The 25689-nt window shown below is 40.1% G+C and overlaps 1 protein-coding gene across 1 annotated transcript in view; it reads left to right on the forward strand.

Moving 5' to 3' along the window:
* The window catches only part of LOC121157578 (steroid transmembrane transporter SLC22A24-like), a 30094-nt gene extending 28208 nt beyond the window's left edge, over nt 1-1886 (forward strand). Inside the window, exons 8-10 of the mRNA XM_040981862.1 lie at nt 492-600; nt 1046-1249; nt 1826-1886. Coding sequence (XP_040837796.1) covers nt 492-600; nt 1046-1249; nt 1826-1886 — 374 coding nt within the window. The remainder of the gene's footprint in view (nt 1-491; nt 601-1045; nt 1250-1825) is intronic.
* Nucleotides 1887-25689: the final 23803 nt, after the last annotated feature.

The following is a 25689-nucleotide window of genomic DNA, read 5'->3' on the forward strand; positions in this document are numbered from 1 at the left end:
CATGTGTGCAGGAAAAGTTGAGGCAACTCGACATTCTACAATGTCAGGATATTCTTAAATGGAGGAATGACAGACTTATGAGTGTTTATGTAGGACTAAAAAATGTGATAATATAGAGGAAGTTGGTGGAAGGGTCTCAGGGTGGGCAATCCCAGAAGTTACAAAACTGTATCATATAATAATAACAACAACAACAACAATAATAATAATAACCATAGTAACTTAAAATGATTGAACTCACTCCTGCATGCAGGAAGAGTTGGAGTACCTGGACACATTTCATTTTCTGTGTAATCCATGACATCTTGTAGTCTGGTGATCTAGTCACCATTTCGTAAATCTGGAAGGTCGCAGACGATACAGATCACATGATAGACCTAAACATCCCCAACCAGAAACCCCTCCAACAGTATTTCCTAAAAATCATTGGGAGGTTGTGCAGATGTGTTCATTCAAAATTTTCTGAATTCCCATGTTTTTTTTCTCTCCAGAAATGCAGACTCCACGTGTGGCTTTAGCCACCTTGGGAATTGGTGCTGGTTCTTCTGCTATGGTTTTTTTTTCTGTTAGTGCAAATGAACTGATCCCAACTGTATGCAGGTACAAGAACTAAAAATTAATCTGTCTGACTTCTAAAAGACTATTGGAATAACTGACACATTTTAAAGAATGTTTAGATGTAAGAGGAGTAAATGGCATAACAAATGGGGTAATAACTAATGATCAATAACCAATAATTATGAAAGCAACTGTGCCTAAAAATGTGCCAAGTCCTGTAATGCGTCATTGCATTTACCTTAAAAACCACACTCCATGATCAATGCTGCAGAAATCCTCCTGAAAGGTGATAAAACAGACTTTCAAGCAGTTGCCAAAAGCAAACTGGGAGATAGCACAGAAAATTTGATGAGTAAGGGCTTACTGTCAGAGCTCGTGTGTGTAGCTCTGTTGTAGTATTCCTCCACCATGAAAACAAGATGATAAATAAGATGTTTTATATGGTTATCTCTACATAATTTATTTGTATTGTTGTTTGCATGCACAGGTCAACATTTGGAGGAATCAATAATCTGTTCTCAAGAATTGGGGCAGTCCTGGCTCCCTTCCTGATGACCCTAGTCGTGTATTCACCTCACCTGCCCTGGATCATGTATGGAGTCTTCCCCATGCTTTCTGGACTAATTGTCTTCTGCCTTCCAGAAACCAGGAATCAGCCATTTCCTGAAACCATTCAGGATGTAGAAAATTTGTGAGTAAATCTCCCACCCTTGATCTGAGCAGGGAGCTGCTGTGCTGACAGCTCTGTCATGAGAAGGAAATGATCATTTGGGTTTTGTCCTGGTAGCCTCAGACCTGGGCTGTCAATGTCCCCATTCAGTGACAGCCTCACTTCTACCCAGACATTTCAGGTTCCTTGTGAGGCTTTCTGTGTCATGGAGATTATGCTGCACCAGTAGATTTAGTGCTGAAAAGACCCCAAATGTTCTGGTTAGTGGTGGTTCATGCTCTGCCCTAACAAGGCACACTTCTGATATTTCCTTGTGTGTCTACTAATTGCCAAATGCTTCATTCTCATGCTGGTTATCATCCATCAACCCAGTGAGCACTTGATAAATGTGAAATAGAAATAAGTTTGTCTCATGCACATAAACCTGTTTATTGTTTTATTTTGGGAGAAAAATAGGAATCGAGTATGAAAAAAAACTTCCTTGCAAAACAGTCCGTCTGCAGGAGGTGGTTCTCGTGGGGAATTTGTGAGACATGTGTAGTTATTCTTTAGCTTCTTTGTTTTCTGACTTTGTTCTCTTGGATTTCTTTTTCCCAGCTCTAAAGACTCAAGAAAAGTAAAGAAGAAAAATGCTTCCCAGAAAGTAACACGATTTTAACATATTCTTGATGATTGGTCCAAATAAGGAGAAAAAAAATTCAATTTGGTCCTATGTATAAATGGAAAATGAAATGGACGAATGGCAACCTCTTACTTTTGTCAAACTAAATGCATGAATGTTCTGAACATGACTTACAAGTATAAATCAAGCCTACCTATTTTTTGTAAGAAGGACTAGGTTATAGGCATCCTTTAATTCATTTACAAATGACTACCAGCCAACGTGGTTTTAGAAAGCAGCATTATTCACATGATCTAGCTGCCTCATTATTTAGGATTTCCAAAGGAAATGAAATCTCTCTGTCAAAGAGATGTCTGCACGTCAATGGGTATTGAAGTAGCACTCACAATCACCACTACATGGAATCATGCTAAATGTGTATTAGATGAAGGGATGCAGAATAGGTGGTACAGCTCCTGCATAATATTCATCTATTAAAATATCCTACCATTACAACATAGTGGATGGATGTGGATGACATTCCGATAAATGAAAAACGCCAACATGCCAAAACAACTACATGATATCCCATTTAAAATGAATTAACCTCACAAAATATAGTTTAGATGGCATGGACTGAGACAGTTTGGTAAGGAACATGTTGGTCAAAGGATATAAAATTGCAGTTACAAAGAGTAACTCAAAGGAGCGTTGGTACACTCTGGTGTTGATAGTTCATATGAACTGTATTCTTCAAAACAAGAACTGATAATGGTGTAACTAAAATACGTGATAATTAAATGATAGAATTATATGTAAAATAGCCAGATACATCAAGGCAGTGTTAAGAGGAAAATTCATATCAATGAATTTTCACGTCAATTAGAAAGCATCAAGTATGGCCAGTGCAAATGTGTAGTGGTTACTGTCCTTGCCTTGAGCATGCCGGGATGCCATATGGACACCAATTCTAATCCTGACAGACCCGCTCCCATCTAGCTCCCTGCATGTGGCCTGGGAAAGTAGCCCAGGATGGTCCAAAGCTTTGGGACCCTGCACCCACATGGGAGACCTGGAAGAATTTCCTTGCTCCTGGCTTCAGATTGGCTGAGCTGCAGCTGTTGCAGCCGCTTGGTAGTCAACCTTCCAACAGAAGATCTTCCTCTCTGTCTCTCCTCCTCTCTGTATATCTGGCTTATCAATAAATCCAAATCTTAAAAAAAAAAAAGAAAGCACCAAGTAAGCATTCTAAGCACACATCTGCAGAAGCTAGAGAAACAACAGCCAAGGAAAAACAGATGAAAACCACATTGAGGTTCTGCCTAACTCCAGTGACACTGACCTACATTCAAAACTGTAGAACATCTATTGTCTTGAATGTGCTGAGAAAGATATCCTTGTTCATTGTTGGGGGGAATGTAGGTTAGTAAAACCACTATGGAAGTCAGTGTGAAGAGTGCTAAGAGAACTGAAAATTAATCTGCCGTAAAACTTGGCTCTCCTACTTCTGGGAATATATCCAAAGGAAATTAAATCTACATATGAGAAAGGGATCTGTATTTCTGTATTTACAGCAGCACAATGTACAACACCAAAGACATATAAACAACCCAGTTGCCCATCCAAAGAGGAATGGATAAAGCAGCTGTAGTATATCAACTCTAGGGAATATGACTCATCCATTAAAAAAATGAAAGCTTACCATTTGCAACAAAGTCACCTCAACTAACATAGAGCACCATGTTCAAAGAATAAACTAGTCATAAAAGGACAATCATGATATATTCTCTAGGATTATGACTACCATCTTGCAAAATACAAGATCAATAAATAAAGAGGCAAACATGCATATACATACAGTTATCTAGAGGAATTGTATAACAGAGACTTTCACATTGAGAAGTGAAAATAAATTGTAATAAGCAACTTGACTGCCTAATCATTGAAGAACTTCCAATGAAACTATTAATTATATCTTTTTTTATTGTTAACATTGTATTATGTGATAGTTTTATAGGCACTGGGGATTCCTCCCACCCCTCCCATACCCCTCCCCCCATGGTGGATTCCTCCACCTTGTTGCATAACCACATTTCAAGTTCAGTTAAGATTCCTTCCTTGCAAACACATACCTAGCATAAAGTCCAGCATCTTATTGTCCAGATAAGTTCAGTGGCCTCTTGGGGAGACCTTCTCTAGTCTGAAGATAGGGCTAACAGAGTAAAGATCCGGTCAGTTAAAAGCCCCAACAAAACCTCAGTATCAATATACAACATTATGGAATTAATTGACATAGTATTGGGTAAACAATATGTTAAAAATAATGCAAGTTCCATTCTTCGAAACTTCGAAACTACCTGGGCCAGTAGAACTGCCCCTCTGGACCCACCAACCCTGGGGCTCATGGAGCCAACACCCACATCACAGGTGGACCAAAGGGCCCCTCCATCTCTGGCTGGCATGGCTCATCTCCACCAGCGGGTGCTTCAGCCTACTTTGATCCAGCCTACCCCCAGTTCCATCTTACTCTGGTTCATGCTGCAGTCCAGCTTTACCCAGACCGCTGGTGTTGCAGCCTGACCCAGCCCTGCCTGCACTGCATCCTGGTTCTCAGATCTGCCAGTGGATGTTATGTACTGGCCTAGCCTGGCCCACCTCCAGACCTGAGCCACATGTATACTGTACTGTAATCTAGCATGGTCTGGGATATTCCTTACCTTGATTCTTCCACTTACCTACAGGGACTGCAACCACTGCAATCTGACAAAGCAGTTCACCAAGCTTCTCTATCTGGCCTCCTCCCAGGGACAGATCTTGTGCACACCAATGGGTCCCTGGTCCAGGTAGACTTAGTTTACTTCTTGTCATGGCATTAATGATGTCCCTGCCCAGTTGGCCCATACTCTTTCTGATTATTACTATTTGGTGTTGCAGGCCATCCACACCTGGTCCGTGCCTAAACACAATGCTCACTTGGTTCTGCAGGGCTGAGATCTAGCCTAGCGTGTTCTACACACACCCTGAATGTCACAAGTACCAGTGGGTGCTTAAATCTAGCCCAATCTGGCATTCTCCAGACCCTGTCCACACCCATACCAAAGGACATTTCAGCCATGTCCAGCCCAGCCCAAAGCCCCAGGTGTTTAGAAATTCCAGCCCAGCCAGGTCATCCCCCTTAGCTCCCCAACCAGGCCTATTCCCAGCCACAGAATTTGTGCATGCCACCAGAGGTTGCTGTTCCACATGGGTGAGCCCAGATTCTCCCCCACAGATTCTACCCCCATACCTGATTCAGTTCCATACTCATCAGCTTCATAGCCCAGCCTCTCAGTACCCTCTGCCTTACCTGACACTCATCAGTGGGTCCCATGTTCTAGCCCTTCAAGCAAAGTGGCCTTGTCCATGGAACTACCAGAGAAGTCATTCCTCATCTGGACATGAACCCTTAGGTCCCTGTTCTTCCCCACCTGTGCCATGCCCCAGACTTCCCATAACCCCACACACCTAACTCCCAGAGAGCACCACCAGGTGGCCCAAGGGCTTTGCCCATCACCATTGATGTCCAGACAGCTGGCCCAAGTTCCCCACACATTGATGTCCAGACAGCTGGCCCAAGTTTACAGCCACACAGTAAAGTACCTGCACCTCCAGCCCAGACTTGAGATCTGCCTACAGTATGGTAGCCATTGATGGAGAAAATTATCTGGCCTCAAGCCCAGACTAGCTCAAGATCTGCCCACCACTAGCAGTGGACAGAGTTAGGATCCCAAGCCTTAAGCCTGACCCAGCCCAAGTACCCCCAACTGCAACCAACGGTGGCTCTATTCTATGGAGAATTCTCAGTAGTCATTCAACAGTGTCTGTCTAATTCTTCAGTGGCCCATTGTGTGCCTTCTTTGTGGTTTTAACCAGACTGAACCTTGATTTCTGATAAATATAAATTTGTAAATATAATATTAATATATTTAATATTTAACATTATATTGACTGATATTAGTACATATTGGTGAACAGATTTTACTCTTAGAAGCAGCAGCAGAAAGGCAGTGCACGTAGAAATAAGCAAAATAATAAATTTGGTAAAATTAACTGCTGCATTGAAGTAATATTTCTTTTTTCTTTGTTCCATGACTGTATTTCACCATTGCTAAATTTTTATAAATCTCTATCACTGGTATAAATTAACAGAAATAGAATCTCTGTGGGTGTTCAAAAGCCAGTTTTGGGCCCAGCGCAATAGCCTAGCAGCTAATAGTCCTCATCTTGAATGCATCGGGGTTCCATGTGGGAACCAGTTCTACTTTTGGTAGTCCTGCTTCCCATCCAGCTCCCTGCTTGTGGCCTGGGAAAGCAGTCCAGGATGGACCAAAGCCTTGGGACCCTGCACCCATGTGGGAGACCTGGAAGAAGCTCCTGGCTCCTGGGTTCAGATTGGCTCAGCTTCAGCCATTGCAGTCATTTGGGGAGTGATTCATTGGATGGAAGATCTTCCTCTCTGTCTTTCCTGCTCTCTGTATATCTGCCTTCCCAATAAGAACAAATAAAAAATCTTTTTAAAAAGCCAGTCTTTACATTAACATTTCACTCTGCTTTATTTTAACTGTAGAAGGTATCTACGTACTATTTCTCATGATTTACCAAGAGTTCACTTGCTGGGGACCCGAGAATTGCCGAACAACAGGAGTGACTCCATTTTGTTATTTCCTCATTTTGTAATAGCCTTGGTATGCAAGTTCCAGTTACCTTTCACCTAGATTTCTGGCAACCTTTCATCTAGAATCCAGAATGATGTTGTAAAGATTTGGTCAAGATAAGGTTGTCATGGAAATATATCCGCCCTGCTGGGCCCACATTCTGCTGTAGAAACCCCTGACACCTTACCTGCTGCTTAGATACTGCCTGAGAAAAAAAAGTTTCGGAGCTTGATCAGTCCTCCTGTCTTGCTACCATTCTTCATGTCTCCTGTGCCACCCAACATTTGGTTCTCTCTCCAGGTCTCCGTTGAAGACCTTGCAGGCCGTGGTGTTCCAGTTGAAGTTGCAATAACCTCTTCATTTTATTTCAATAACCTCTTGCTTTTTATTCAAGACCCATGTTGGGCAACAAATTTTGCAAATTAGAGTACAAATCTTTAAACTGACAAAGAAAATGAGTTTATGATTTGGAGTGAATGACAATTATCTCGCAGGATAGCTCACCAAGGGGAGGGTAAGAAATTATTATTTCATTATTGAAATGAAAGGTTGGAAAAATATATTCCAGGCTATCAGAAATGAAAAATGAGCTGGTGTAGCTATTCTTTTATGAGATAATATAGACTTTGACATGAACAATATTAAAAGAGACAAAGTTATATCACAATATCTTATTGCATGAGATACAGCTTGTTTGAGGTTGAAATAATATTACAGGTACTATTTTCCGGATTGACATAATTTCATCTCAAATGAAGGCAAACATGTGGTATCTAACTTTTTGGTATTGGCTCATTTACCTTAGCATTATGGTTTGCAGTTGGGCCCATTTGGCCACAAAGAACTGCATTTCGTTTTTTGTTTTTGTTTTTGTTTTTGTTTTTAAATAGTTGAGTAATACTCCATGGAGTTAATGAACCATAGCTTTCTTATCCTGTCTTCTGTTGATGGGCATTTCGGTTGCTTCCAAGTTTTTGCAATTATTCATTATGCTGCTATGAACATAGGGGTGCATGTTGGTTTCTTGTGTAACAGGTGTTTGGGATATATTCCTAAGAGTGCCATTGCTGGATCATATGGTATGCACATTTTCAGTTGTTTGAGTGCTCTCCATACTGATTTCCATAGAGGTTGTGCCAACCTGCAGCCCCACCAGCAGTGGAGTCTTTGTATATTCTGGAAATTAGCCAGCTATCACCTACATAATGTGCAAAGATCTTCTCCCATCCTGTGGGTTGCTTCTTTACTTTGTTGATTGTTTCCCTTGCTGTACAGAAGCTTCTTAGTTTGATGAAGTCCCATTTGTTAATTTTGGGCTTGATTGCTAGTGCTTTTGGTGATTTTTTTAGGAAGTCAAGGCCTGCACCTAAATCTTGTAAGATGTTTCCAACACTTTTCTTCCAAATGTTTGAAGGTTTCTGGGTGTAGGTTTAGGTCTTTTATCCATTTAGATTTGATCTTAGTGTATGGTGAAAAATGTGGGTCTAGCTTTTTGTTTCTGCAGGCTATTGACCCGTTGTCCCAATACCATTTGTTGAAGAGACATTCCCATTTGCATGGATTGTCATCTGTCATTTTATCAAAGCTTATTTGGCTGTATCTGTGTGGGTTCCCTTCTGGTGTTTCTATTCTGCTTCATTGATCCTCCTCTCTATTTTTGTGCCAGTACCAGGCTGTTTTGATAGCCAATGTTGTATAGTATGTCCAGAGGTCCAGGACTGTGATTCTTTCCCCTGTTAACTTCTTATTCTTCAGGATGGTTCTAGCTGTTGGTGGGGTTTTTTGTGTTTCCAGATGAACCTTTGTATCATTTTTTCCAGTTCAATGAAGAATGTTTTGGGTAATTTGACTGGGATTGAGTTGAGTGTGTATATTGCTCTCGGTAGTATAGACATTTTAATGATATTGATTTTACCTATCCAAGAACATGGGATGTTGTTCCATCTTTTGAAGTCTTGTTTAATTTCTTTTTAAAGTATTTTGTAGTTTTCTTCATAAAGGTCTCCTACATTTTTGGTTAGATTTATTCATAGATACTTCATATTTTCTCTATTATTTTGAATGTTATTTTGGTGCCTTGCTGGTTAGATCTTTTTCCATCTTGGGGCTGTTTGCATACACTATGGCTGTTGATTTTTGTTCATTTATTTTGTACCCTGCCACTCTACCAAACTCTCATATAAGTTCTAGCAGTCTCTGTATTGAGTCTCTTGGTTCTTCTATGTAAAGGATCATGCCATCTGTGAATAGTGAAAGTTTGACGTCTTCATTTCCCATTTGAATTCCTTTAATTTTTTTTGTCTTGCCTTATGGCCTCTGCAAGTACCTCTAGGACTATGTTGAGTAACAGTGGTGATAGCAGACATCCTTGTCTTGTTCCAGATCTCAGTGGAAATGGATTCAGTGTTTCTCCATTCAGTGTGATGCTGGCATTGGGTTTTTCATATATTGGTTTCATTATATTGTGTATTGTTCCTTCTGTGCCTTCCCTGGTTAGGCTTTTTAGCATGAAGTGGTGTTGGATTTTGTCAAAAGCTTTTTCTACATTTATTGATACTATTATATGGTTTTTGTTTTTCAGTTTTTGGATGTGGTGTATCACATTTATGGATTTCCTTATGTTGAACCATCTCTGCATTCCATGGATGAATCCTACTTGGTCTGGATGAATGATCTGTCTGATTTTTTTTATTTTATTTTATTTCTAAGATTTTGTTGAGAATCTTTGCATCAATGTTCATTAGGGAGATCAGTCTGTAGTTTTCCTTCTGTGTTAATTTTCTATCTGGCTTTGGGTTTAAAGTGAATTTGGCTTCATAGAATGAGTTTGGATGGGGTGCTTCCTTTTCTATTGTTTTGAAGAGCTTGTAGAGGATTGGAGTTAGCTCTGTTTGGAATGTTTTGTAGAATTCTATGGTGAAGCCATCTGGGTCTGCTTTTCTTTGTTGGGAGATCTTTAATCACTGACTATCTGTGCTTCAGTGATGGGCTTGTTCAGGTCTTTTGTTGCCCCTGAGGTAAGATTTGGTAAGTGGTGGGAGTCTAGGAATCTTTCCATTTTCTGGTGGCTTTCTGATTTGTTGGAGTACAGTTTTTTTCTAGTAATTTCTAACTATTTTCTTAATGGTTGCAGTGTCTGTCATTATGTTGCCCTTTTCATCTTTGATGCTGCGAATTCTTGCTTTCTCTTGGTTTTTTTCTCTGTCAATTGGACCAGTGGGGTGTCTATTTTATTTATCTTCTCAAGAAACCAGCTTTTTGATTCATTGATTTTGTGTATAGTTTTAGATTTCTATTTGGTTTGTCTCCTCCCTTGTTTTGATAATTTCTTTCCACTTAATGTTTGTGGGGTCATTTTGCTGCTGTTTTTCCAATTCCTGGAGATGTGTGCTTAATTCCTGTATTTGATGCCATTTTGTGCCTTGATATGGAGCACCAATTTCCATGAGCTTACCATATAACACTACTTTGGAGGTGTCCCACAAGTTTTGGACTGTTGTATCTGAGTTTTCATTGGTTTCCATAATTTTTTTTTATCTCGTCTTTAATTTCTTCTCTAACACATTGTTTGTTTAATAGCATATTGTTCAACCTCCAAGAGTTTATGATTTTCCTGTGACATTTTGAATTGCTGATTTCCAGTTTCATTCCGTGGTTGTCTGAGAAGGCATATGGTATGATTCTGATTTTTTTGAAGTTAGTTAGACTTCTTTTGTGTCCTTTCATGTGGTCTATCCTGGAGAAGGTTCCATGTACTGCTGAAAAAAATGTATAATATGCAGCCTTAGGATGAAAGGTTCTATAAATGTCTGCTAGGTCCAGCTGTTCAATTGTTTGTGTGAGCACTGTAGTTTCTCTGTTGAGCTTTTGTCTTGTTGATCTATCTATTGGTGTTAATGGGGTGTTCAGATTTTCCATAGTTATTGTATGTTCATCTCTATCTCCATTTAAGTCTATAAGTAATTGCTTCATGTAGCTGGGTGCATCTGAATTTGGGGCATAAACGTTAAGGATGGTAATCACTTCCCGATGGATCATTTCTTTCAACAATATAAAACATCCTTCTGTGTCCTTTTAGATGTTTTCATATTGAAGTCTATATCATCTGACATCAGGATCACTACACTACCCTTTTTTTCTCGTACATTGGCATAAAATATCTTTTTCCAATCCTTCACTTTCAGTTTCTTAGCGTCTTCTGTGGTTAGATGTGTCTCTTATAGGCAACAGATCATTGGGTCCTGTTTGTTGATGAGTCTTTTCACTGATGAATTTAGGTCATTTGTGTTAAGAGTTAATATTGAGAGACTGAAAGACTGCAATTTTGTCCTGCCATGCACGTGTGTTTTTGTGGGTGTTGGTATGTGATTGTCTTTCCTTGTGTGGGCTTTAGCGTGGAGGTCTTCCCATTTGCCATTCTTGCTTATGGTTTGCTTCCTTTTTCTCTGGGATTAACGCATTTCTAAGGAGATTTTGTAGGGCTTGTTTTGTGTTGGCATATTCTTCTAGTTTCTCCTTGCTATGGAAGTATCTAATTTCATTCTTGAAAACAAATGAGATCTTTGCTGGGTACATTATTCTTGGTTGGCAGATGTTCTGTTTCAGTATTTGAAAGACTTTATTCCATTCCCATCTTGCTTGCAGCGATGTTCTGAGAGGTCAGCAGTGATTCTGATGGGCCTGCCTCTAAATGTAAGCTTCTCTGTGCTTCCTGCTAGTCTCAGAATTGTTTCTTTGTATTCGTTGGAGGGGAGCATGAGTATCACATATCTGGGTAGGATCTCTTGGGGTAAAATTTGTTGGGGTTCTCTGACCATCCTGGATTTGGCTGGGTTCATGTTCCAAATGGTTTGGAAGCTCTTCTGAATAATTTCATCGAGCACCAGTTGTATATTGTCTCTCTTTCCACTTCTACTGGTAGGCCTATAATTCTGACATTAGACTTCTTCATGTTGTCATTCATTTCCTGTATGATCTTATTGGCCTTTTTCAAAGGTTTCTCCAGTTGATGGATAATATGCCTGCTTTCATTCTGGGAATCTTCCAATTCAGAGATCCTGTCTTCTGCTGCGTTAATTCTGTTGGATAGGCTTTCACCTATATGCTGCAGGTCAAGGATCTCATTTTTGACTAATTTTGTTTCTGTGATAATGTGGTTTTTTAATTCCATAATTCCTCACATCATTTTCATTGTCTCCAAAGACTTTTATAACTATTTTTCTGAACTCCTTCTCTGATAGGTTATCATTTCCTTTCTGTAATCTCTGCAATTGACCGAGGCTTTTGGTGAATTTTTGGGGTGTCACTGGCTCCTTCCTCTGACTCATTCATTTTTTTGTGACCTTGCCCCATGTTTACGTGATTTAAGGTATTGTTGGCTGCAAACCCTTGACCTCTGCTGCTACCTAGTGGGTGACCTCACGTCTTGCTGTCCTGGATTTTTTTTTTCTTCTTTGCGGCGCCTGGGTTCCCCTCACCCTACTTCTTCAGGGTGAGATTTGTGGGTCCTTTAAAACAGGGCTATATTTATGGTAGCTTTTGGGCCTCCCTTCTGTGGGGTTCTCATGGCCCTGGGATTGGCGCTGCCCAGTGCTGCGGAGTTCCAGTTCACAGGATCGCCCAGGCTCTTTTTTTCTGTGTCTAATCAATCTCTCCAACCCATCCACACAGATCTAAGTCGGCCGTGAATTGCTCAGTTCTGGCACCTTTCCTGAATTCAGTTCGGACACCCTTTACTGTTTTGTACAGGAGATTTGCCTGCCCCTTCGCCTCATGCTAACAGCAGGCAATTTCCTGTGTTAGTGACTCACTGAGGTTCTCTCTCTGATTTTTGCTCGCCAAATTTCGCTCGAGTCTTCACAGAGAGGGGCACCTTCTTTGTCCTTCTCAGGTTGCTGATCCCAGTCTTTCACATTTGTTTTGCTGCTGTGTGCCCCCTTTCTCAGTACTAGCGGACTGGGGGATTTCCCACAGTGGTCCCCGTGGTTCTTTTCCTACCAGACTCACTACAGACTGCTCCCGTCTCTAACTTTTAGAAACCTCGGTCACATCAATCTAACTCTGTCAGCCATCTTGACTCCTCCTGAATCATCCACTTTTAATTATTTGGTTCATGCTCCAGTTGGCTGCAAAGAACTTTATTTGTGTCTCACAAGTGGATGGCAGAAGCCCAAGCATTTGAACAATCTTACACTGCTTTTCCAAGGCCATTAGCATGGAGTTGGTTCACAGGTGGCCAGCTAAAGTACGTAAACTATGGGATGCTGGCATTTCTGATGGTGGCTTTACCCACTGCACCACACTACTGCATCCAAGAAGTATATCTGTATGTTCATGTATGTATATGCTCACTATAAGAAACTGACTTGTGATTGAGGAGGCTGAGCAGCCCATTAGCTGGATATCTACTAGAGACTCAGAAAAGCTGGTGGTGAAGTTGGAAAGCCTGAGAGCCGGAGTATCCATGGTGTTGATTCCAGCCTGGGTTTGAAAGCTTGGGAAGAAAGGCTCTCCAGGCTGGGGAAGACTGTGCCTACCAGCTCTACTGACTCGGCAGGAATTAATTCTCCTTACTGAGAATTTTTGTGTCGGGCAGGCCTTCAGTGCATTGGATGATGCTTACTTGCAATGGGGAGGGTCACCTGCTTTACTTGGTCCACCAACTCAATTGCTAGTATTATAGAAATATTGCTTAATCAGCTCATTAGCCATCCCATAGCCCAAGGAAGTTAATGCAAATCAATCACAACAGCAAAGCATTCAGCAAAAGATATTTAGCATTATATGATTCTTATATTTATGAGGGGTGTAGTTATTATCTCTAAGTAGAAAAGGGTAAGATAAGATGCTTGCATCTCTAGACCAATCACTAAAGGAAATTCAAGCAAATATTCTAAATTGTAACAATAAAAAGAGAATCATACTTACAAAAAAATACAGAGAAGGTGGACCTGCCCTCTGGCATATCAGGCTAATCCTTCCCCTGTGGTGCTGGCACTCACATGGGTTCTAGTTCAAGTTTTAGCTGCTCCACTTCTCAGCCACCTCTGAGTTTATGGCCTGGTAAAAGAGCATTGGAAAGCTCAATTTCTTGGGAGCTGCACTTCATAGGAGATCCAGAGGTGGCTCCTGGATTCTGGCTTCATACTGGCTTTGCATTGGTAGCTGTAGAAATTTAGCGAGTGTTAGGTCCGGCAGCATGAACGAGTGGCTAAATCCTCAACTTGAGCGTGCCAGGATCACATAAGGGCACTGGTTCTAATCCCAGCAGCTCCCCTTCCCATCCAGCTCCCTGCTGGTGGCCTGGGAAAGCAGTTGAGGATGACCCAAAGCCTTGGGATCCTGAACTTATGTGGGAGACCTGTGGGAAGTTCCTGGCTCCTCGCTCCTGGCTTCTGGCTCTGGATTGGCACAGCACTGGTCATTGTGCTCACTTTGGGAGTGAACCATCAGATGGAAGATCTTCTTCTCTGTCTCTCCTCCTCTGTATATCTGACTTTGCAAACCAAACAAATAAATCTTAAAAAAAAAAAAAAGAAATTAAAGGAGTGAAACAGCATACTTATGATCTCTCCATCTCTTTCTTTCCCTCTCTCTGTAAATCTGTAGTTCAAATAAAATAAATACATCTTTGTTTTAAAAATAGATAGGTCAGAAAAGTATAGAACAGTGTATATTCCAGTCTGGAAAATCATATCAGATGTAATGTAAACGTGAAATCCTCCAAATGAAAACAGAATTTTTAAAATGCAATTAGTTTAATTTGTTTGAAATGCTTGATTGCAGAAACGAGATACAGAGAAAGATAACTCTGCCACCTGCTGGTTCATTCCCAAAACAGCTACAGAAACCAGGGCTAAGTCAGCCCAAATCAGTGAACTTCAACTTCATCTAAGTCTGCCCATGTGTGCCAGGGGCCAAGTACATGGACATCTTCTGCACCTTTGCTAGGCATATTGGGAGGGTTTGGATAGGAAGTGGAGCTATCAGAACTCAAACTCAGTGGAATGGGATGATGGCATCAAGGTGGTTACTTAACTCATTGTTGCACAATGGTAGATCCTGAAAATCATAAATTTTACAGTGTTATACAGTATGTCCTACTATATATTGTGTTCAAAAGAAATACATAAATCTGCAGCCTGTAATAAGTTTAAAGCAATAGTATATAATATTTTAGGGAGGTTTTTAGAGAGAGAATTAGATAACAGAATAGAAGGGGAAACACTAACACAGACACAGAAGAAATGGTAGAAGAGGCAATGAGGTAACCAATGCAATGAGTAGTAAGACTAGTATACCAGGAAGCAAAGATGTTCCCGGGGGACCCTCTTAGTAAAAGCAAGACTTCCAGTGAAACAGTCAAATATACCGTGGCAATAATAGTTTTTCTACTTTTGCCTGTAATCCTAGTACAATGATACACTTGAATAGCAGAATGTTACACTTGCAACTTCTGCTCAAAGACCACACCACTTTTGTAATCCCGGAGAAAAATGGTGGGAAGGTGCTAAGATAGTGTTAAGAGAATTGAAATTTGATCTTTGGTAAGTCCCAGCTATCTCACTGCTAGGAATATATCCTAAGGAAGTAAATTCTGCATATGAGAAAGTGACCTACAGCCCAATATTTATAGTAAACAATCCACCATAGGAAAGACATGGAAACAACCCAGATGCCTGTCAAGACAGGAATGAATACAGAAATCATGGTGCATCTACTCCATGGAATACTACTCATCCATTAAAAAGAACAATAGCCTACCATTTGAAACAAAATGGCCCAAACTAGAGACCATTATGCTTAGTGAAGTAAACCATTCTCAAAAGGACAAATACCATATGTTCCCTCTGATATAAGACAAACTTCATGAAAAATACAAGTTGAATAGACATATAAGTAAACATATATATGTGTAGTCTCATAGGTGAACTTCACTGGGAAGTGAAGATAATTGCAATTTGCATCTCAGCACCTGAAAAAAACACAAAGTAGTTAAATATATCTTGACAATAGGATACTAGATTTTGTGACATTATCTATATCTACAATGCCAGGACACACTCAAACAGCAGGATGTTGTACTTGTGACCGTTGCTCAAGCGATATACTGTTGGGATACTGTAGGGGAAACAGTGGGCAGCAGGAGTGGTGGAAGCGGAAACCCATGTGCCTATGAAACCACATCATGAAAAATAAAAAACATATAGGTAAAATAAAAAAGAATTTAATACTAACCTTTTAAGAAACTGAACACACCACAAGAAAGCACAAGGAAATAGTTCAGAACTTTAGCAGAAGTTACCAGAGATCCTGATAGAATGATAAAACAGATATTCTGGAGCTGAAAGAAAAAATCAGAAAAAAATTCCAAAGATAATGTCAACAGCAGAAATTATCAAAAAGAGTAATCTGTGGGCCTGAAGATAGGTTGTTTTGAAATCACACAGAGAAAAAGAAGGGATAAAAAGGAAAGGTGCAGCCTCAGCACGGTATCACAGGAAGTGGAGAGTGGTGAGCCAAGAGCTGGGGCTGTGGAAACCACGGTGGAAATCTGACATAAGAACCCAGACCTGGAACTCGCTCGAGGATGCGGCACAAGTGGTTGCAAGCAAAAAGTTGTGTACCAACTGCAATAAGTAAAATCGCATTGTAGACCTGTGGGTGACACAGCATGGAAACCTGCCCAAAAAGAAGACTTTGCTAACCAGAAGTACAATGATCAAGGGCAAAAGAAGAGACAAAGGAACAATGAACATTACTGAAAACTCCCCTGCCAAGGAGCAAAACCCTTTGCCAATCTCAGAGTTAACTGAGGAAGACATCGAGAAAATGGGGGACACAGAATTCATAAGACTCATTATAAAGCTACTGAACAAAAATGAGAAGCCCATGCAAGAGCTCAAAGAATCTAAGGAAGCAGTAAGCAAATCAAGGCTGGTATATCAGAAATTAAGAACACAGTAGAGCAAATTAAAAGCACTGTGTAGAGTCTCCAAAATAGAATGAAGCAAGCAGAAGAAAGAATCTCAGAATTGGCAGATATCTCCTGTTACCAGGAGGAAGCAAACAAAAAGCTGGAAGCAGAGCTGGATCAGGCCAAAAAAAGTAATCAAGAACTAAAAGACAGTATTAAGAGGCCAAATATAAGAGTCATGGGAGATGCACAAGGTGCAGAAAGAGAGGCTGAGTTTGCAAATGTATTGAATGAAATAATCAAGGAAAATTTCCCTAATCTGGAGAAAGAATTGGGAAACAAGATCCAGAAGGGGCACAGAACTCCCAACAGGCTTGATCAAAAGCGATTTTCACCAAGACACATGACCATCAAGCTCTATTCAGTTGAACATAAGGAAAAGATCCTGAAATGTGCACATAAAAAAAATCAATTGACATATAAACGAATGCCAATTAAACTCGAGGGGACTTCTCACAGGAAACTCTACAGGCAAGAAGAGACTGGAGTGACATATTCCAGATTCTAAAAGAAAAAAATTGTCTGCCTAGGATAACATACCCTGCAAAGCTTTCTTTTGTCTTTGAAAATGAAATAAAATTCTTTCAGAGTAAAGAAAAGCTTAAAGAATCTGCCTCTTCCAAGCCTGCCCTGCAAATGATACTTCACGATGTTTTCTTGACAGAGAAGAGGAATAGCACCTACCAAAACCAAAGGCAAATGTGAAGAACATCTCAGTAAAATAACAACAGAAGACTAAATCAATGAACAACCCATTCCTAAAATGACAGGACCAAAGTACCGCCCATGTATATTAACTCTGAATGTAAATGGCTTAAGCTCAATCGAATGTCATAGATTAGTAGACTGAATTTAAAAACAAATCCCATCTGTTTATTGTCTGGAGGAGACACACTCCAACAAAGATCAGCTGAAATTATATCACTTGGGTTTTTTTGTTTTCTGTTGGTTTCATCTCTACAAAACACTTTCTTCTGATTAAATCATTCAATGACTCATAGATCATATAGTAGCATCATTTCCTGCAAAAAGATTCTTGATTTTCATTTCTTCAGCTACATGTTAGTCATTTAAAAGCATGTTGTTTAACTTCTTGGTGTTGTTAATTTCTTTTTTCTCCCTGATGTTGATTTTGTTTTGTGGCTTTTCATTTAAGGGAATGTACAGTAGTTGTGTAATGGAGACTGTCATATCTAGTAACATGTCATTTAACTTCATGGCATTGTCAATTTCTATATTTCTTTCTATTATTGATTTTGTATCATGACTTATCATTTGAGGGGATGTACAGTAGCTGAAAAATGGAGACTAACATCCAGATGTGAGGATGCAGTGTGGTATGCTTTTCTATTTCCAGACAAAGGTGGACTTACAATGAAACTGTTTATTATGTTTTGACAGTAGGATTCTGTACTCTGCCATTGTCCATGCCCACAATGATGAACATATAACTGAGTATGAAGAGCCATATATTAGTAATGATATAAAGGAACTGGGGGGGGAGGTAATATGGGGAGGGGATAAGGGAATATGGAACTGTATCATAAAATGATAGCAATAATAATAAAATGTGAAAAAAAATGTAACCACATGAATAAACACAGAAAATGTCCTTTTGCAATAATCTATTGGACGTAAGCTGATGCCTTGCTTTTGGAAAATGCACTCAGATACAACTGCCAAAAAAAAATTTGCATTAAAAAAAAGTTTCTACATATTGATAAGTGTTGTCAGTGTAATTGCCCAATTCATTTTTTATTTCCTTGAGTTCTCCAAGAGAGAAAGGCTTATAACCAATCTGTATACCAAACTCTCCTACCCCCACAGCTTAAAGAGGAAGCATGGCTTCTCCCTTCACTCTAGGATAAGGCCTAGAAGCCTTTTACTTTGATGCCTTGGATAAGGGGGGCAGGGATCCTCAGGATGAGCTAGCAGAGTCTAGGTCCCTGTGGAGTAGAGGCTGATGGAATCCCTTCAGATAAATCCTTGGAAAAGGGAGAATCTTTATTCACTTGCAAACTATCTTCTTCCTTTGAATCTGAAATGGCCAACTCCCCAGTTGTCTGAATTAGGTTTTCTCTCTATTTTGCCATTCTTAAGGTAATCTCAGAGATGGAGAAACATCCGAACATAGCAAATTTCTACCCACCTTCCCCAATAATTGTTCAATTCTGAAATAGTATGGTAGTTAAGACTCCCTGTGGAAGTCTCTCTTTCTTTCTTCTTTCGAGAGATACCCCGCCTCCTGGTTTTCTCTCCGCAGGTGCTTTCCCCATCCCTCCCCTCCTTGCTCACCTGGTCCCTTCACAAATAAACTTTTCTGTTTGCAGCAGATTCCCGGCTTTTTATTTCTATACTAAGCTGAGGAAAGAACCCACTCGGCATTTCTGGTAACATATTTCCCCTGGTGCCCAACATGGGGCATGAAAAAAGAGACTTAGACGGGAGCCATGTGGCCTGACTCAACCGAGAGAAGACTTCACAAGGTCTGTATGCCTTCCTTCAAGTGGAACTGCACCCATGGAAGTGACCCTTGGCACCCCATGACTCTGCACGGATACGGAGGACCCCCAGCCATGGTCTAGCCTCGGTCGAACCTCCAGAGGGATTGTATTGTTAGGGGGGTGGTGTAAGGAAGGGCGGCTGTTTAGGCCTTCAGAGGCTCTAATCCCTAACCACCTCTTTGCCCTTTCCTATCATTTTCATTTTCCTTTTGGGAGCAAGGCCATGGGTGCGTGTGTTCGGAGGAAACCTGGAGGAGGACTGACAGTCTCTGGCAGAGGTGACACTTCTCTGTGACTAGAAATTCCCCAAGTGGATTCTGAACGCTGACCACCCAAGTGGGTACCCTAGTGCTGAGCTCCCAGCCAGGTTTTGGTCTGGTCTCTCCTCAGTGGAGGAGGGGTGAGACTCCTGGCCACCCCCACAAGTGTGCGACTTGGATTGATCTCTTACACTGAGTCGTGTGGCGCTTGGATGACCCCCCTCTACACTTCCCAGAATTGACAAAAGGCCAGTCCCTTTGTTCTGTCTCCCATCTCCATTCTATCACCCAAGCAGCTTCCCGCCTCCCAAATCCAAACAGCCTTAGAATGGGACATATTTGGCTCCCAGATCATGAGAAAAAAGGACTTGATCTTTCTCTGCAGGAAGGCCTAGCCCAAACATCCCTTGCTAATGGTGATCATGTTGTCTTTATAATAGGCACATGGACATAGGGGACAGACACAGTTCCTGTCTCTGCTTCCTGTCATGCTGTGTGACCCTCTTTCCATGTGTGATCCACCCTCCACTACACTGAGCAGATTCCAGACCAGTGGGGATGTCCTATCTTGAATCATGGAAGTATAAAACTGAAAGCAAACATAAACTTTCTCCTTTATAAGTTACCATTAGTTGTAGTCATGAACAGAGAATAGTCTAAATTAGAATCTCATTTCTTGTTTGGACCTTTGGAACTCAGTTCCCCATATTATATTCTTATTAAATAAATGTTATCATTACATTGTCTCTACTGTTAGATTAGGAACAGAACTTCTTGCCACATATTTTTAAAGATTTATTTATTTTTATTGGAAAGGCAGATTTACAGAGAGAAGGAGATACAAAGAGAAAGATCTTCTGTTTGCTGGCTCATTCCCCAAGTGGCTGCAATGACCAGAGCTGAGCTAATCTGAAGTTAGGAGCCAGGAGCTTCTTCCAGGTCTCCCACACAGTTGCAGGGTCCCAAGACCTTGGACTGTCCTTGAGTGCTTTCTCAGGCCACAAGTAGGCAGCTGGTTGGGAAGTGGAGCAGCCAAGACATGAACTGGAATCCATATGGGATCCCAGTACATCCAAGTTGAGGACTTTAGCCACTAAGCCATTATTCACAGCCCATTGCTACATTTTTAACACTTACTTTTAAGATTTGTCTAAAGGAGGCATTAATACCCTTGCTGACAAGCATTTTTCTGCATCTGTATTCTCTAATACAGCCTTGCAAATCACTGGGTGGGACAACTGAATAATTGATATCTTGGACACTGATAACCCTCAGCACAGGTTACATGCGTGTCTCCACAGAATTTCCTGATAGATTCTCTGAATATCTATTGGTTTCTCTACAGCTCATTTGAGCTTGAGAGTGCAGCAGCTCCCTTGAAAACATCCAGATCTTCCTCCAAAACAGAGAGAAACTTGATAGCAGTGTAAAACCTGTATCTTAACCTCCACTGTTGCAATGGGTAGATAAGGAACCTATGGTTTGGATTCATGACTGTGTACATTTCCCTGCACCTAGTAGGTCAGAGGGGCCAGCTTTTCCTGAGGAAGAAGGCAAATATCTAAATATCCCTTTATGATTTCATGTTCTTCCCTTGTGTTTGAATATTTTCCCCCACATTTAAAAGACTTGGCTTAATATTTTACCACCATGGAAAAAAATGGTTTTTGGCCTCATCCAGACCTTGTCCTTCATTGTAACTGATAAAAATTAAACTAACATAAGAAAGTCTAAGCTCCCTTCTCAAACTGCTATCTAATATAAATGTTGGAAGTATCAACCTGAACATTAGAGTAACTGTAGAGTTTTGGGTAGAAAATTAATTGTAACTTCTTTACAAATATTTTTTTGCTGATTGTGTCCCTCATGGTAAATTTTCACACAATTTTAGTGAGGATTATAACCATACTCTGTACATTATGAAATGCATAAGCTAAAGGCCTGACATTACAGGTGTTTGTCTCCTTCTCACTCCAACCTGTTCCATAACAATATCCTTTATCCCAAACAGAATCAACTATGGAAATTGGCAGCAGCTTCACCACCTGGACTGTATTGGAGGGACATTTCTCTGGTAACATCCTTAGTGTCTGTAGTTCTATCTATTTGTAATAGTACCTTCTATGCTCAAGCCTGTGTCAACCCCCATCCTTCATGCCCATGTTTTGACTTTTGGAGCTCTAAGTTTTAATTTCACTATCAATAGTATTGGCTGCTATACTTATAGACTTTATACCTATATTAATAACAGCCTGGATTTTTCAAAAAAAACAAGCCATAGCCTTGTGCTGCATGCTTGACCATCATTTGGTTGCTTATTAACTTTACCCAAGAATGGCAACACTCCCCAAGAGAAGGGCTCCTACTAAATGTGGATTTTAATCTGTCATACAGGGAAAAAATTAAAATTAAAAAAATTACTCTTGTACAGGACAAAATCTTCACTGGACTTCTTATCTTAACTATTATAAAACTTACTGCTATACAGCTACTGCAACAGTAACTGGAGTAGTGTTACAGACTAGTGTCCAAACCCATAATTTTGTACAACTAAATAATTGTCATTACTTACAAACTTCACAGGCAAAAGTTAATGACAATCTTGAAAAACAGGTCGACAGTATTGAACAGGTTGTAATGTAGTTGGGAGAACAGGTGATCAATGTCCTCTAGGCCGTGATTGGAATGTTTTCCATTTCTGCATTACTCCTGCTAAATGTAACAGCTCTCTTGACATTTGAGACATGACTAAATACCCTTTACAGGACCATGGTGTAATATAACTCTAGACCCTGAGCAATTAAAATCTGAAAATGTAAACACTTTGAATGCCTGGTTACCCAGAGTCTCCAGTGAAGGATTAACCAACAAAGTTGACAATGCCCTACAGTGGATGAATACATGGATTTAGAGTATTAGTCATTCATTATCTGATGGAAAGCAGTTCTTCTCTTCTGTTTTCTATTGTTTGTTACGACACGCACCAATGAGTAAATAATCTCCATAAGCTGAACCATATGCCTGTTCAACTACTTCACTTAAAAAACAGAGTTGGGGAGGCTATGAGAAGACAATTGATTAGGACAATAGGAAATCTCTGGTATAGAATCAAAATCAGCTGTAATCCTCTGAGAATGCTCATGGAATTCAGAACAAGCATCCTAATACAATTGATACGGAAATGCACAGACTAGGAGCTAATATTTAAGTCTAGATAGCAAACAGAAGTGCCTACTAGAACACATTGTTTACTGATTGAGCCCTTTTGTTGCCAGCATGAAATTTACATCATGTTTCAATCTTCATCAAGTCTACAAGATGCTCAGCTTTTAAAAGTCTTTTGCTCTTAATAATCTTTAGCTGTTGACCATCAGTCAATAGTTCATGTGTATGATTACCAGCTCCATGTACCAAGTTCCTCATTCTGGAGTGAACACATTTCTTTTCTGTAAATTGCCAGGGATGAGATGATTGGATCACTTGAGAGATATATTTTCAAATCTCTGAGGTGAAGGTGATGGTAATCAGTGTATGATTGATTATAAGATTCAATAAAGAATCTACAATGTATGCCATAGAGGCTGGCACAGTGACAAATTCTGTCAGGTGCAGGCATGCCTTAAACAGATGGTGGCACTCACTGTCACCAGTGTGGACTGGACAGTGGGGCTGGTTGGAATGAACTGGGTTTCAATGCCCATCAACATGCATGAGAGCTGAATGCAATATGGGACAGATGGGACCAATCTGCTGTACATACAGGCAAGCATGGGAACCAGGGCAGGGGCAGGCCAGGTGGGGTGTTTTGTGGGTAGCTCTGACTAGACTGCAGCTCCCACTGGTAAACGTGTATGTCATTGGCAGGATCAGGTTGGGCTCCAATACCCATCAGGTTATGTAAAACACGGGGCTGGAGACAGAACTGACCCAGCAATTGCAACTGCCGGTGAGTGTGTAGGGTGATTTCCATGACAGACTGCCAGACCCTTTATTGGCAAACACACATAAGAATAAGGTCTGGGATAGTTTCTTTGGTGATTCCCTACCAACTGAACCACTGGATTCAGAACCCTAATCATGGAGAGAATTGCAGGTTCCATGGTCTTAGCATGGAGTGCATGTGTCAGAGCTGGGCCTCCTCAGTGACTTAGATGGAGCAGTGGACAGCATATCCAAATGTACATGAAGGATATGGCAGTACATTGCTTGGTACCATGGCAGAGGATGGAGGACAGAACAAATTGATCAACTACCCCAGCCAATCATTGGCAGTGAAGATCTGGGCAGATGGAGACACTAAGGTGGACTATAGCGGCCAGTGGATTCTGAAGAGATTTCATTGTGATTGGAATGGTGGGATAGACAACAATTTAGGGCTGGTAAACTATCAAATTCATGGTGCTGTAAATTTCTATTTTTCTTCATGGTGTTGATTTTATATTGTGATTTTGCGTTTAAGAGAGACATGTAGTGACTGTAAAATGGAAACTATAATGTCCAGATACAATAATGCAGTGCAGTGTACATCTCTACTTCCAGATCAAAGATGGATACAAATGAAACTATTTCAGCTATATCTTGACAACAGGATGTTGGACTCTGCCATTGTCCATGCCGGCAATGAACATGTGACTGTTTATGAAGAGCTATGCTATAGTAATAATAAAGCAGAATTTGTCAAGGAGGGAGGGGTTTTGGGGAGGGAGCAGGGAAAATCCATTCAGGGCCTATGGAACTGTATCATAGAATGATGATAATAATTTTTAAAAGAAATTAAAATAAAGTTTAATATAAATTTTGGAAAGAATCTATGACATATGCCTTTATAAATTCCTCTCATTTATAAACTTTCTTTTTAATTCTGTATTCTTGATATTCTAAGTAATATTAGTTTAGGTTTAGTGAAAATTGATTTTGGATATAAGTAAACCACCTGTCACTATGTAACCACTTGTGCTGCCAACCGTGGAGTTCCTGGTTTCAGTTGGGTAACTGCAGGTCTGAATGAGTAATACCTTGCTGAAAATATTTTCTTTGTAGTAAAATAATAATATTTTTAGAATTCTTTTTATAATCTGTCTTTTAATCATGTAGTAAAAATGAAATAGTTGTTGGTTGTGCAAAAACTTGTGATGAGTTCTGTATACAGAAGGCAACTTTTTTGAATTGTCTATTATGAGCATCGCATTGTAGTGGTCCACGTCTATTCTTGTCTTCTCACTGATCTACGCATCGTTTGCCAACTCTGAAGTCAGCTGGAGCTGTTTTCCGGCATGCTTTCATGCCTAATAGCATCCATTAAACTACTTAAAATGCAAAATAATGACAATTCATCAGAAAGTCTGGGACTTTATAATAATTACTGTCATATAATAAAGAAAGAAATGAAATCAATTGAGTAGAAAACAATGTGAATTTAGTCATGAAGCAAATAAATGATTTCTTTAACTTTGAAAGATAGTATATGACAGATATTGCTCCATGGTTCTGTTCTAAGTAATACCACATGAAAAACTGACAATGAATGTATTACCCAAGTATTGATAAGAAAAGTACATTTTTTGCAGCACTGAAAGTTGATCTTGAAGTGACGTGAAGGAAAATTAAGTAATAGGACCTTCAAAACTTAGAAACTCAATGAAAACAACACTAAGCTCAAAAAAGTTACCAGAGTCACATTTCTAATACTCAAGATTAGGAAAAGTCTTTCAATGATCCAGAGAATATTTCACTCAGTAATAATGATTAAATTCCAATAAGAAAACTGGGTTCTGATGACCGTGGGTGCAAAAATCCTCCACAAAAATACCAATTAAGATGAAATGTTGTCAATCTGAAAAATAGTACCTGTAAATTATAATATTGTTCCAATCTCTTACAGCCTGTAACACATGCAATAAGATATTGTGATGTAGCCAATGAACCAATAATCAATGTAAGTCAGACTGCTTAAGATCTACATCAAGGAACTCTAAAACCTAATGCACTTTTAAGACCCTATGCTTCTCAGTAATGGGGCGGGAAAACAGAGAAATCTTCCATCTTCCTGGAATGTGTGAGGCAGACCTGAAGTAAAATCTATCAAGAACATAACAGGTAACTTATAGACAACAGACTCAAATAAGCATTAGACAATAGTAAAACTACAAAGACATAGGGGAGAATCAAGAGCGATCCTATCAGCCTCTTAACAGGAGGTCACATGCATACAGCAGGGGGGATTATAGTGGAGCAGGTGGATAGGAAGAGGCTTGTATCCCAATCGTGGAGACTCTCGGATCCTCACCAATGACTGTAGTACAGACACAAAGAACTACATCCAAACTGCCAAGGAGAACACAGGGAATTGGAGTGCCTTCAGAGCCCAAAGACTCTGAGGTCATCCACTCCTGTTTGGATCTCCCACAAGGGATGGAAGAAGTTCAA

Source organism: Ochotona curzoniae, unplaced genomic scaffold (assembly GCF_017591425.1).
Source record: "Ochotona curzoniae isolate NIBS_2020 unplaced genomic scaffold, NIBS_Ocur_1.0 contig_3527, whole genome shotgun sequence".
In the NCBI taxonomy this organism is placed as follows: Eukaryota; Metazoa; Chordata; class Mammalia; order Lagomorpha; family Ochotonidae; genus Ochotona; species Ochotona curzoniae.